The sequence below is a fragment of the Myzus persicae genome, unplaced genomic scaffold (genome assembly GCF_001856785.1).
Source record: "Myzus persicae strain clone G006 unplaced genomic scaffold, MPER_G0061.0, whole genome shotgun sequence".
Classification (NCBI taxonomy): domain Eukaryota; kingdom Metazoa; phylum Arthropoda; class Insecta; order Hemiptera; family Aphididae; genus Myzus; species Myzus persicae.
Window position 1 is genome coordinate 5336 of NW_019104337.1, and position 13517 is coordinate 18852.

The 13517-nt window shown below is 25.5% G+C and overlaps 1 protein-coding gene and 1 long non-coding RNA gene across 2 annotated transcripts; one reads left to right on the top strand and one right to left on the bottom strand.

Annotated features, from left to right (window-relative positions):
- Positions 1–2819: 2819 nt before the first annotated feature.
- On the bottom strand, positions 2820–3937 carry LOC111041295. Its single transcript, XM_022325522.1, has 3 exons — positions 3934–3937; positions 2922–3395; positions 2820–2854 (listed from the first exon to the last, which is right to left on the bottom strand). The coding sequence occupies exons 1-3, from the start codon at positions 3935–3937 to the stop codon at positions 2820–2822; spliced, it is 513 nt and encodes a 170-aa protein (XP_022181214.1).
- Positions 3938–11060: 7123 nt separating this feature from the next.
- LOC111041293 lies at positions 11061–12006 on the top strand. Its single transcript, XR_002605302.1, has 4 exons — positions 11061–11197; positions 11439–11450; positions 11732–11761; positions 11996–12006. It is a non-coding gene; the product is annotated as an uncharacterized LOC111041293 (long non-coding RNA).
- The last annotated feature ends 1511 nt before the right edge of the window (positions 12007–13517 follow it).

Here is a 13517-nt window from a genome sequence, read left to right on the forward strand (position 1 = left end):
ACAATATTGTTTTTAGTCTTAACGGTTAAACTATAACTTAATATAAAACTCTAGAAGTGTCGAGACATGAAAAAAATTCAAAATTAAGCTTTGAAATTTACAGAAGTAATAAAAAAGTGGATACCTACTTTAATCGTGAATATAATATTCTCTCTGTGCTCGGCATTAATATATTATCAAACAATATTATTCTATAATAGTGTGCAGTATTTGCTAAAAAATTGTGTGATTATATTATACTACTACACTTTAGTGTAGTAAATACGTCGAGAACTATACCAAGTCCAACAATAATTTTAAAATCATCATTCAGCAATCTCAATAATTTGGAGTTTATAGTTGGAAAGAATACAGTCAAGTAAAAAAACTAAATGCACATAACTAAACTGTTTGGGATTTTTAAATGTAACGAGAATTCTAGTTAATCATTTATTTATTGAAACAGATTAAATTACTGAATATCAAGAGTACTCATTGTCTGACTTGCAGTGTAGTCTGGCAATTGTCAATAACAGGTATTGTATAAAATTATTTCAAAATAATATATTATTTAATTAATTGTTTTAAATAATTTTTAGATATATATTATCCGGAGCAGTTTTCTATGAACATGATCATTATATAGCGTATGTACGCAGTGTAAATAGATGGGAAGTGCACAAAGATTTGGCAAAAATAATTAAAAGTACCCCTAGTTCAGCAAAAATAAAACCACATGTAATTTTATATGTGAAAGAGTAAAAAAAAAAGACATGCACATTGGTACAAAAGTCAACTATAAATTATATTACTATAAAAGTAATAAGAATCAATATTTTATTAAATCAGTTTCATTTTTTTCAATTTTCCTTTTACCAATAATTCTATTATAGTGACATGACTCCAGGATTCGACACCAAAATGAGAAAAAGTCCGCAAAGGATTGAAACAGTCTGGTGGCGAAAAATGTTTTTGTTGTATCAACCTGACGTTTTATAATAAATGACGAGAACTATGAACCACGATTTCTAACATTAATAACTCATAAAGTAAATTTAAAATGAATAAAATTTGAAGATCTGAAATACATATTCTTTTTATTAGCAAAACAAAATAAAAAATGTTATTAATTAATGTGAGCTCTTATTTGATGGCCACGAGCTTATAATATTCATGAACTAACTGTTATGTTCCTACAAATATAAAGTAAAAAGAATAAATAAATAAATTTAAAAAAATTAATTATTAATTTATGTTTATTGTAATATTGCCATGTATTAAGACTATAAGGGTAAGAAACAATTATTCTATATTAAACTTATATTAAATAGTAGCCTTATATATTGTGTAAAATACTTCTGTAAGTAGTATCTTTCAATTGTGTGTTACATCATATTATTTTAAATTATACTATAAACTATACCTATGTATAAACACAAATGATTGGTATGATTTTTGGACTCAATATTATAAATAAGTTAGCGGCTATTTGCAAAATTTTAGCAGCATATTTCAATTCGTAGCTCAAAAGGGGGTGTAGCGTGAAGTTGCCCCCCATCTAGGATAGTGCATGTTTTGCTATTCGAATTTATACATTTGAAAGTTACTATAAAATAAAATTCTGTTAAAACGATTACGAGCTGAGGTTTATCTATAGTCTGTAAATTGTAATTGACATTATTGCGTTGAATTTTCAAGGTGCTGATTAAATTGTTTTTAAATTATTATTATTTGTATTTAGTCATTTTAAACTTGTTGTCTACATACATGATACATGTCTGTATAAAACGGTTAATTTGTTGGTAAAATTATCACTGTATGGTAAGTTGTCGTATGGGTGTTAAAAGTGTTGTCGTATAGATAATTAGGATTTATTCATAAAGGTCAAATAAGTAGTAAATCGTGTTTTTTATTTTTACAATTACACTATAAACTGCTGTATGAGTATAGTATATATCAAATTAGCTGTCCTTTCACTGCGCCGACTGTGTATTATATAGCTATATAAAAACCCCCCTTTACCCCTTAGAGGTCGAAATTTGAAAAACAATTTTTTAGTGCTCCCCTAAATTGCTTTTATTTTGCTTTATTTTTATATACATAGATACATTTTAGAATTTTACTTCTTATCATATCTACACGCTGATCAAACACATAGTTAGACGGACAAAAAGTTATGGTTGCATGTCGCTATGGAAACCCAGAGGTTGCCGTGCTGTAAAATAAGAATATAGATATAGATATATATTATTTGTACGTAAACAATTTATTTTTGCCGGTTTCAACTCTTTAAAATCAAAATTTTGATAAATCCTTTCTTAGTGGGAATTTACATTATAATATTCCATCCTCAAAATTTCAATTTGATAACATAAATAGGTTCGGCTCTGCGCTGATCATTGCTAAAGTAACTTTCCTTTGTTCATAGAGATTAATACCTATGTACTCGTACTATAAATACATACATTTAAGTATATAATATTATACCCTAAAATATGATGTAATTATACCATACTCATTTTTTATCAAAGAAACAAAATTAACAAAAATACTAATTATCTTGGTCAATTTTTTTATATTTTGATTTTGCTAAGTCGTTTATTATATATTATAAGTAGGGCTCGGAACTTATTGCATGGAAAACTATGAAAATATGCATGCAAAAATGCATTAAATTATCATAAAAAATGCACAAAAATATGCAAAAAAAATGTTATATGCACTCAAATATGCAATTAATTTTTTTATTTTAAATGTGTAATAAAAATGTGTAAAAATAATTTATTATTTTATAACAATTTTGAAAATCTTAGTAAAGATTGTAGTTATACTATTGTGATCTAAAAGTTTTCTTCAAGGTTTTCTTTTAACGGCTCTGTAAAATAAAACAAATTTTCCTTTATACTTACAATTTTTACTGATTATTTTATAAGTTATTTTACCTTGGAAATTGCATTGAATAATTAAAGATTTTTTGATATTTTCGAACTTGAATGAACGTCGATTGAAAGTAAGTAAATTTTTGTACATCGAAAATGAACGTTCTACGTCAACTGATGTTATTGGACAGTTTTTAAAATATGTGAGATCATTTAAATTCGAATCTTCGGGTAAACCATATGTGTCTTCTTTTTTTCCATTTAATATTTCTGATATTTTGAAAACTGCTTGATAGCCTTTATTTTTTGATAAAACAGACTCAATCTTAATTTTTATTATATTCCCCATTACTCCATTAATTTTAATTAATTTTTCTTTGGCTTCTTCGACAATAGAAATTGAATCTATCAGTGGAATTTCTTGATTTTCAAGTCTTGTTATTAAATCTGGTAAAAATCCAAAATTTGATTTTATAAATACTAGTTGTGATTCAATATTTTGATCCGAGAGATACTTTTTTGAATTTTTTATTGAAACTGCATCATTGTCATCAAAATAATTGATGATTAACCGTCCATATTATCCATAATATTGTGGGAAATAATCTACGTCGTACTTAATAAGGATGTTATATGCATAAAAAATGTATTCATCATAAAAAAATGCATGTTTTCATAAAAATTGCAATATATGCAAAAATATGCATTTTTTTTTGGCGTTTTTAAATTCACTACAACTTGAAACAAATTTCTGTCTTACTTAGCAATTTTTTGGACTATTCAATAAAAATATGCAAATTCAATAAGTCCCTAGCCCTAATTATAAGTAATAGTTTGAAATAAATATTTAGAGTTTCTATGAGCTACGTTATGTAAATATATGTTATAATGTTTTAGTGTCTTTTTATATTTTTATCATCAATCCACTAATATTAATGTAATATTATAACTTAGGTTATATACGTATGTTATACTGTAAAATCCTTATATTTGAAGTACTATTATAGTAAGTATAAAGTATATATATTATAGGTTGTAAATATATATTTTTTTAAACTACTCTACTTCAGAATACCCATTTGGATTGTAATATAAATTTATAATGTAACTATGTAAATTTATAATAATATTTGCAAAATAAATTTAATATAAATTTTCGATATTTTCATTTTAAAGCATGGATACAAGTATGTGAAATAACAAAAATCAAAAATGCTCATATCTCGCTTGAAAATTAAAATATCCAAAAATCCGCCGACACTTAAGCATAGATGATGTTCTTACCAAAAACTTTGATAATCGGTCAATTCACTCTAATATCAAAACCAGCAGAACACTAGGTATTGAAACTAGTGAACGTAAATGTTCTATGCCGTACGTGTGTAAGTCGGAGACAACAAATGCATAGGAAGCGTCCTTTTAAATTATCGTTCGAAGTACATCAATGTACCTTATTTACAAATGTTGGTTATTTCGATGGAATTAAAAAAACATTATTACATATAATAAATTTTACAATACCACATGACATTTTCAAAATATTTAGATTAATGGTGGTTAAAAATGAAACACGAACACAACTTGTATGCTAAAAGAACCGTATATTTTGTACCTCAATGGCAGCAAAAATAAAAGAATCGATGATCGAAGAAATCAAACGATTGAATTCTGCTGTAAGTGAGAGAACAATATACTTAATTTACGATGAAAAAAAAAATAAAATCAATTAATTTAATGTGTTACGAACGACTAAACGAAAGACAAATCAATATAATATTATAATAATACAAAAAATGTATACAAAGACATTTAATGTAGATGAATGGTGTTAAATTTGAATTCAATGATATGAAATCAATTTATACGAAAAACGATTCTGAGCGAAGACGACCTGTCAGCCTATGAGATTACTTAGTATATTTAATGTTATTATTGTGGTTCAAGTAATTTATTTAACTATTAGAAATTAGTACTATAGTCCGAGTAGCAATTTCAGTGCAGCGAATGTGTAAATGCAATGTAGATAGTAGGTTAACTTTATTTTGGCTAAAAATAATTACATCGAAAGTTTCATTGTGTAAATAAAATATAATACTATACCCTAAAATTTTCATATACTAATATTCCAATGAATAATATTTTTAAATTACAACAAAATGATAAAAATAGTTAGTTACCTATTGTTTGTGTTAATATGTAATTTCATCCAAATTTGAGCTTAAAATAATTATAATAAAACCAAGTTTATACAGAATATTGTAACATTGTTTTAAATTTTCAATCCTTAGCCATAAAAGTTGAAAATTTTTTAATTTTTAATTACAAAATCATTTTTAAATTTTAAATTTGATACATTTTGTCAACATTTTAAATTTAAATGTTTGTAAAAAAAAGTGTTCATGTATATTTCAATATTTTTCAATTGCTATTATAACCATATATCTGGAGTCTTGTATTACATTTTAACGATTTTTGTCCCGACACATACAATTTTATTGACATTTATAGAAAAAAAAACTAAAAAAGTTTAAAATGTCCATAAACAGCTCAAAAAAATCAAAATATTTTGAAAATTTTATTAAGTATATAGAAATTGATAAAGTTACCATATGGTTCAAATTCAAGTATCGACAGTTATTCATTTTTGAATAAAAACAAAATAAAAACATTAATTGTTATAAATTTCTAACTCAAAATAATTTGCATATTTTCGTGATTTTACGTATTTTATCAACATTTTAACTTTAAATGCATATAAAAAATTGTGGCTATGTATTCTTAATATTTTCTGACTTCCCTAATCCCTTGTAACAATAAACTTAGATCTTAGTATATTAAATATACAAGTTGTATGATCCAACGAATAAAAATGTATGGACAAAAATTTAAAAAAAACAAATAAAACTCGACATTTTCTTAGGCCTATTAATAGCTCACAAATAATAGCCACAATTATTCGATAACGTTATGGTACATAGAAATCGCTAATATAAACATTCACTAAAAATTTAATCTATTAACAATTATTTTTTTACAGTCAAAAAGCAAAATCGATGTTTTCAAAAATTGATTTTGAGTTAAAATCTGAGTGTTTACTTAATTTTTTGTTTGCTTATCTTTCCACTTTTGAAAACTACTAAGGATTTTTTTACTTCTGGCTCTTCAAAGTACCAACTAGATTTACTTTTATATCAAAACAGAAGTTGAAGAAAATCGAAGCACTTTACTACCCCAAAAGATACTACAGACTAAAAAAAAATCACACATCATTATAAAATTAATATATTCATCCCGCCGCCCAGAATCTAAAACAATTAATTGGATTAGAATAACTCCATTGTTTTCGTGCTAAAATAAATGGCATGAGTAGCAAAATCTGGTTATCCCATTGGATGGATTGGATATAATTAGCTAGGTAATCATGATGCCTGTGGTTGTTAGGCATTTAAATGTTTATGTGTGCGATTGAGTGGTTCCTTGAGTTCCTTCTACAATAATTTGTGCTAGAAATACCAGGTTATTGTTAAGAAATTTAAAAATGTGGGCCAACTAGTTGCAGCCGATTATACATCTGTTTAAAATGTCTTGCGCCTCTGCGGCAACACATTTACACACTAATATTACTTCAGGTGTTACAAAGAAACTAATAATGTATCTATATGAAGTTTACCATCGAATGGCAAATTGTATTAAACTTATTTTGAAAACTTAACTATCAACTTATTAAGAACATTGCTTATTTCATTTCCCAAAAATGAATATTTTCGGTATACTTATTAGTTATTACAATCTCAAAAGTTTATTGAAAATAAAGTAGATTGAAGTGGCTTGGTTCTATCTACATTCACCCAGCAAAACAAATAATATTAGTCTAGCTCTTATAAAGGTACTTAATTATTTTATAATGGAGGTAGGTAAAACATTTTATATTTCATTTTTGAGTGAAAAGTTTGATATTGTATTTCAAGATTCCATGTGAGTTGTTCATACCTCATTTGAAAAATAATGAAAATACCGGCTTATTATTCATACATTCTTTTACAAGCGTTTAAATTTTTATAGTTAACATTTTTACGGAACAGTGTTAGAAATTCATAAATTATTTAAATTTGAATACCTGGGATTGAAATATTAATACAAGATTCCTTATAAGTTTTTTTCCAAAAAAAAAAAAAAACATTTATGTAATTGCAATCGAAGTTCAAATTTTGAAATATTGGATAGTCAATAACGTAAAATAAAGTTAGATACGTTATACATTTTACCATACGAAATTACATTTTTGGAATATTAAGAGATTAATTTCTAGTAATTATTTACTTATATATTTTGTAATAAAATATGAACCTATTCACACTGCGTTCTACGGTAAGGTGGTAGGTACGAGACCCAAAATGTAATAGCATTGGTTAGGTAAGGTACCTGTGTAATAAGCATAATGATATCCATACTTGATAGTTGATTGTCAAAGAAAAATAATTAAATTATCAAACTAAATGAAGCTTTACTTCTTTTATTGTACTAATTATTTTTTATAGCTCTGTTAATTATTAACCGAGAATAAATAAACCAAAATAGGCAATCCAGATTGAAGTTTCACTTGTCCATCTATATTCATCCTGCAGCTCAAATAATGTTAGTTCTCTATTATAGGTACTTTATTATTTTTAAATGTACGTATAACATTTTTAATTTTTAAGTGAACACGTTTGGGGATCAAAAGTAAAAATATATCGTAGATACATTAATTTTTATCGAAAGTTTATATTCATATTTTTTGTCACCATAACATTTTCAAAATATTTTTACTCGTGTTGAACTGTTGATATTCATATGAAATGTTCGATTATTATTAGTTTTTTTTAAATTAATGTCGATACAAAACATTTTGCTCTTTCAAAAAACTTGAACCTAATACAAGGTTCTTAGTAAGTTATTGTTAGTGGAAATTAAAAAAAAAAGTCGAACATAAATAGACGGTAATATTTTATGAACATTTGAATTTAAAATTTCAACAACATTCGTAAAAATCAAGAACATTTGAAAATGATTTAGAGTTAGAAGAAATGTCCTATTTATATCTAAGATAAGAAAATGTAATACAAGATTCCTTATGAGTTTAAATACTTTTAACCAGAAAAAAAAGTTTACCGGAATGTAAAATTCAATTTGTATGAGCTTTTGAAGTAGGTACATATTCTTAACAACATTGGATGTTCACTAACGATTTCTCATTGAGCGATTTTCTTATTTAGTTTTAATTCAAAAACAAATAGTTTTTAACAGTTTTTTTATAGCTATTTAATGTTCAGATTTGGACGAATTTACATATTGAATAATCAAGAATAACGATTAAGTTGTTTTCTTGTAATTTAAAAATATTATTCGTGGGAGCTTAAAACTTCTAAAGTAAATTATCATGAAAATCGAAAATCTTCAAACTTTAAATAATTCAATTCAGTTCGTAAAAAAATATAGCATGCTACGAAATGTTTTTACACTATACTATACCGCAGAACATCTATAGTTCTCAATTTTTATTTTTATTTAAGAATATATAGTTCTAGTATGGGTCGACTTCGAAATTTTGATTTAAGGGTGACAGCCTGACGGACCTGAATTTATGTTCCCTCAATTTTGCATTAAATCGAAAACAAAATCGATTTTGTCAAAAGCTGGCTTTTGTTATGTATAATAGTCTCTTATGCCACGTATAATAGTGATAAGACATATGTTTAAAAAGGTTTGAGCCTCTGTAGCTGTGCTTAATTTGCAAACTTATTATTGACTCAGGTGATAAAAATAAACCAAGAATGAACTCATATGAAGTTCACTGACTAATGGCAAATTGTATTAACGAATTTTATTTATAACTTAAAAATTAGCAAAGAACTTATTATGAACGTCATCTATGAATCATTTTTGGTATACCTATTTCATTACCAAAAATTGAAATTTGAATGTGCATGGCTATGCATTTTTAAAGTTTAGATGAGTAGATTGACGTGGCACAAATAAGTCACCTATTGGTATTTTTTTTATTATTATTTATACAACTTATAGTTCGACTATTACAATTAAAACATGTGGCACATGTGAAATCGAGTAAATTAATCGTGGTCAGTTTTATACAGGATGATCCAACAAGTATAATCACCCCCCTTTTTTCTTTAATAATGAAGTTTTTCAAAATGAGATCTTTGGAATCTTTAAATATACTCAAAGACCATATTTTCATATTCTTGAGTTTTTTGTGCCACTTAAGGAGTGTCCTGTGGCGATACGAACCTTTATTTTTAAAATGAGAACCCCACTTTTTTTCTTTAAATTATTTAGCTGATAATTTTTTTGAGAATTTTGATGTATCGAAATCAAAATTCGAACTAGCGGTTTCCTTAGTTATTGGAGAATTTGTACTAAGGATAATAGTCCATAATAGGGATATGCTTGTACAGTTCTACACATGGAATAAAAAAAATTAATTAATAAATCAAGAAGGATTTTACTTGCTATATACCTAAGTGTTTGACTTAATAAATATATAAAATGACGTATTATTTTATATTATCTGTATAGACTATATAAGACAACGTATACTGTAGATTGTATAAGCATATCCTTCTTCCCTATTATAAACTATATTATCCTTAGCACAAAATGTGTAATAATTAGAAAACTACTCGTTCGAATTTTGATTTTCATACACCAAAATTCTCAAAAAAATTATTCGCAAAATAACTTACAGTAAAAAAGTGGGGTTCCCTTTTGAAAAACAAAAGTTTGTATCGCTACAGGACCCTCTTTAAGTGGTACGAAAAATCTCAAGATATGAAAATATGATCTTTGAGTATATTTAAAGAATCCAAAAGTCAGATTTTGAAAAACTTCATTATTAAAGAAAAAAAGAGGGTTGAGCATACTTGTTGGATCACCCTGTATATATTATAATTGATTAATAATATACCTAAATATATTATTTGGGATAATAAATAAGGTTCAAATGTTCAATTATACCTAAAAATCTACATTAGCTAGGTACCTATTATATTTTTAATATACTATTGTATATTTTCTTATTTCTTTTTTAAATGATGGCTTACAAGTTTTAATAAAATGATGTACAATTTCATAAATATTTATAACATGATTATATAATATTATAGAACTTATTTAAGTGACGACAATACATGATCTTGAAAATAGTGTTACACAATGTAATTATTAAATAATAAATAATGACAATAGTAATTCTGACACTGCGTAGAACAATTGGAAATTTGGAATATTTAGAGCAGAAACATTTTTGAATATTATTAGTAATTGTTGGTGGGGGGCTATTTTACCAATTGCGAGGGATTTTTTTTACTTATTTTTAATTCAGTTCATTTTTTCTAGATTCCTATACTCAAGTTGTATTGTTGTACAATGTACATACTAAAATATTGTGACACTGGTGTAAGAAAACAAATTGCTTTGGTTATAGAAACCATACAATCAATAAACTGGTTTGTTTCAAATTTTATTTATTAATTAAAAATGTCCTAAGAAATTTTATAGAATAAATGAATTCCCATTTCAGAGTATCGTGTGTTATTCTATAAGTATTTGCACTTACTGAAAAGTACATTAGTGATAGGTATACACCGTATACCAGGGATGGCAAACCTTCTTGTACCAGGATGTCAAATAAAAATTTTGTTTGGATTTTGTTTTCCCTGAGTGTCAACTAGTTCAATAACCCTTCAATTTTTTTTAAAAAAGCTTTAATATTATTAAACTTTTATACATTCGTGTGTGTCACTAAAATATAGTGTGCGCGTTTCATAGGTTCATCATCTCTACCTTAAACAAACGGATACGCCCCACTCCACCACGGTATACACTCATGCAAAAGTGTGTGCATTACTATGATTATAGCCACACATTTTCGTGTCGGCTTCAAGCTATCGTGGCATCTATTATATCTAATGTTAAATACACACTATTTACTTAAATATTAAAAAAAAAAAAAATTAAATGGTATTCAGCGACAATAAGAGAATATATATATATTCTCTTGTTATATTATATTAGTTGTCAGTAAATAAACACCTCATTGAAAAATATGATTCATGTTGCACTGACGGAGTGTGGTTGTGAATACTTCGCTTATAAAAGAAATCGATTTTCAATATTTTATTTCATTTATTGTTCAACGTTCACATTATTATTTTCTATTATTTTATTATATTGAATCAAAATGAGTTTTATTCAGTCATATTTCATAACTCTTACATTATTAATCATTTCAGTTTTGGTTATCCATGCAGCTCCTGATTACAAAGAAATACTTTTAAATGGTAAAGATTTATTAATTTACAATGATTATACAGAATTCATATTTGATATTCGAAATTTGTCACCAATGAGTTGTATAATACTTCAGTTAAATAATAATTTTAATTTTGGGATAATCTAGATGTATTGTAGTTATAATTGTATAATAAAATATAACATATGATGATTAAATATTTTTTATAGTTTACCTAATTTGTAGCGAATAAACAAGATTTCAGACTAAAAAAAAACGATTTTTTTCAGTTCTCTGTCAAGGTAATATTTTTAATTAATAAAAGGTTACAAAAATAAGATGATTAAGTATTTGAAAAAAATTAAAAGTTAAATGTATATTATGTATTTTTAAATTTTGGTTGATTGATGTTAATTATTATAGATATTAGGAAAATATACTAAAAAGTTCATATGTAATGTTAAGTAAGATCTAGTGGCCCATGGTTGGATCAGTAATAACAGTTCAACTAATCAATTATATTTGATACCTCCTTAAGCATTATTCTATAATAATTTGTTTGAATATTTTTAAAACTTAACAGAGCTTCACGAATTGAGTACAGGATTAAACAGTAAGTTGCAATTAACAAATAATTAATTTCATTACATTTGGTTTATTTTTAAAATCATATTGGACATAATTATAACTTTTGTAGAGTATACTTTTGTTAATTAGACTTTTGAGATTATATAGTTGGATATTTGAATATTGTGATAATGAAGTTCAACTATTGAATATGTTGAATTTAGTTTTATATAAGTAGTTATTATTAATAACTTAATAATTATTATAATACATTTTTTAGAGGTTACTAGTAAGTATATTTTTATTTCCTATTTTACTTTATTTTAATAAAATGTATTACATTAGTCCGTGTGAGATTTCAAGATTATTTAAAGTTTTGACTATCTTGTACATTAGAGCTTTAATGTGCATTTGTAGTTAAAAATATACATTGAAGTTCAGAAACAATATAGTACTTGAGCCTCAATTTAAGTATGAGAAATTGTTTTTCAAAAATGTCACGTTCAAAATGAAATTATTAATCGCTGTTATTTAAAACGTTTTTATATTAAAGCAGAAGAAAAGTTGAATTCACAAACTAATAACTAAACATCCTTCAAATAAAAAGCACACACATACTTAATGGTATTTTCAAATATGCACTCTTAAATATGCAAGTAGTAAATATTTTTAATATCCATACATCAGAATTCATACACATTTTCATTACTTAGCAGTAGAAAAAATCAAAACATTGAATAAAAGTTAAAACTGTACATTTCATATTGTATTATTAATAACTTTGGTATATTATACATTTTTGTGCAGGTGATATACGTAAGTATATTTTATGTTAGTTGCCATATTTTTACTTTCTCTTCTTCTCGAATGACCAGATGACAAATCGAAAATCGTTGTTAGATACTTATCTATATTCAGTCTTATAAAGTATGCGAGCAAAAGTATTTGAGTAAAAGTATTCAAATAATTTTTAAGTTCTCAAATTCGTATTTTAAATTCTTATTGAAAAGTATATTAACAAGGAATTTAAATACTTTAGCTCAAAGTATCTCAAATTAAAATATATTACTAATGTTCAAATCATTTTTCGTTTATTTTATACTTGTTTCACTTAAGTTTTCATTTTATTTGTACAAAAATAAAATAAAATATTTGTTGGTTTTTTTTTCTGCGACTAGAAGCAAACCGAAAAAATTAAAAGTTCGACAAAAATATTAGATGTGTATATTTTGATAGTTACCCCAAATGATAGTTGTAAAATATTCTATAAAATTGACGTTACACATGAAATTTAGATCTGTGGAGTTCTTAGGTAAAAAAAATGTACTTATAAAATAATTGAAAGTAGGTATTTGAAAGTCTCTACAATTACTTTTTTTTTACCGAGTACTCTATTATGTTATTCTATAACCTAATATTTCTGTTTGACGTGTTAGGAGTCTTTCAGTCCGCATTGACTTTGTAGCTACAGCTAGAATTATACTCTTCGAATCTGTTCGGATTGATAACTCTAATCTCGGATATGACTAAAATAAATTTTTAATTTTATAAATTCAAGATTAAATTTTGATGAGTGAGAATATTACACACAGTAGACATCACGATCTCTACAGAATCGTATAATAATTATTCCAATTCGACCACAACGTCTTTATCAAGAGATCAAAATTACTATAAAATAAATATATTGATAAAAACAATTTAAATATGGAAAAAGTGGAATTACTTTCAGTTTCAATTCAACCGCATAAGATAATATATTCCAACATATATTTATGTACATAGTTATTAATTTTTGAAAC

Bases quoted from the DNA above. Each gene is read 5' to 3' on its own strand.
- LOC111041295 (XM_022325522.1), bottom strand. The intron at 2,855-2,921 runs GTAAAATAACTT...TTTATTTTACAG, and splicing joins TATTCAATGCAATTTCCAAG to AGCCGTTAAAAGAAAACCTT.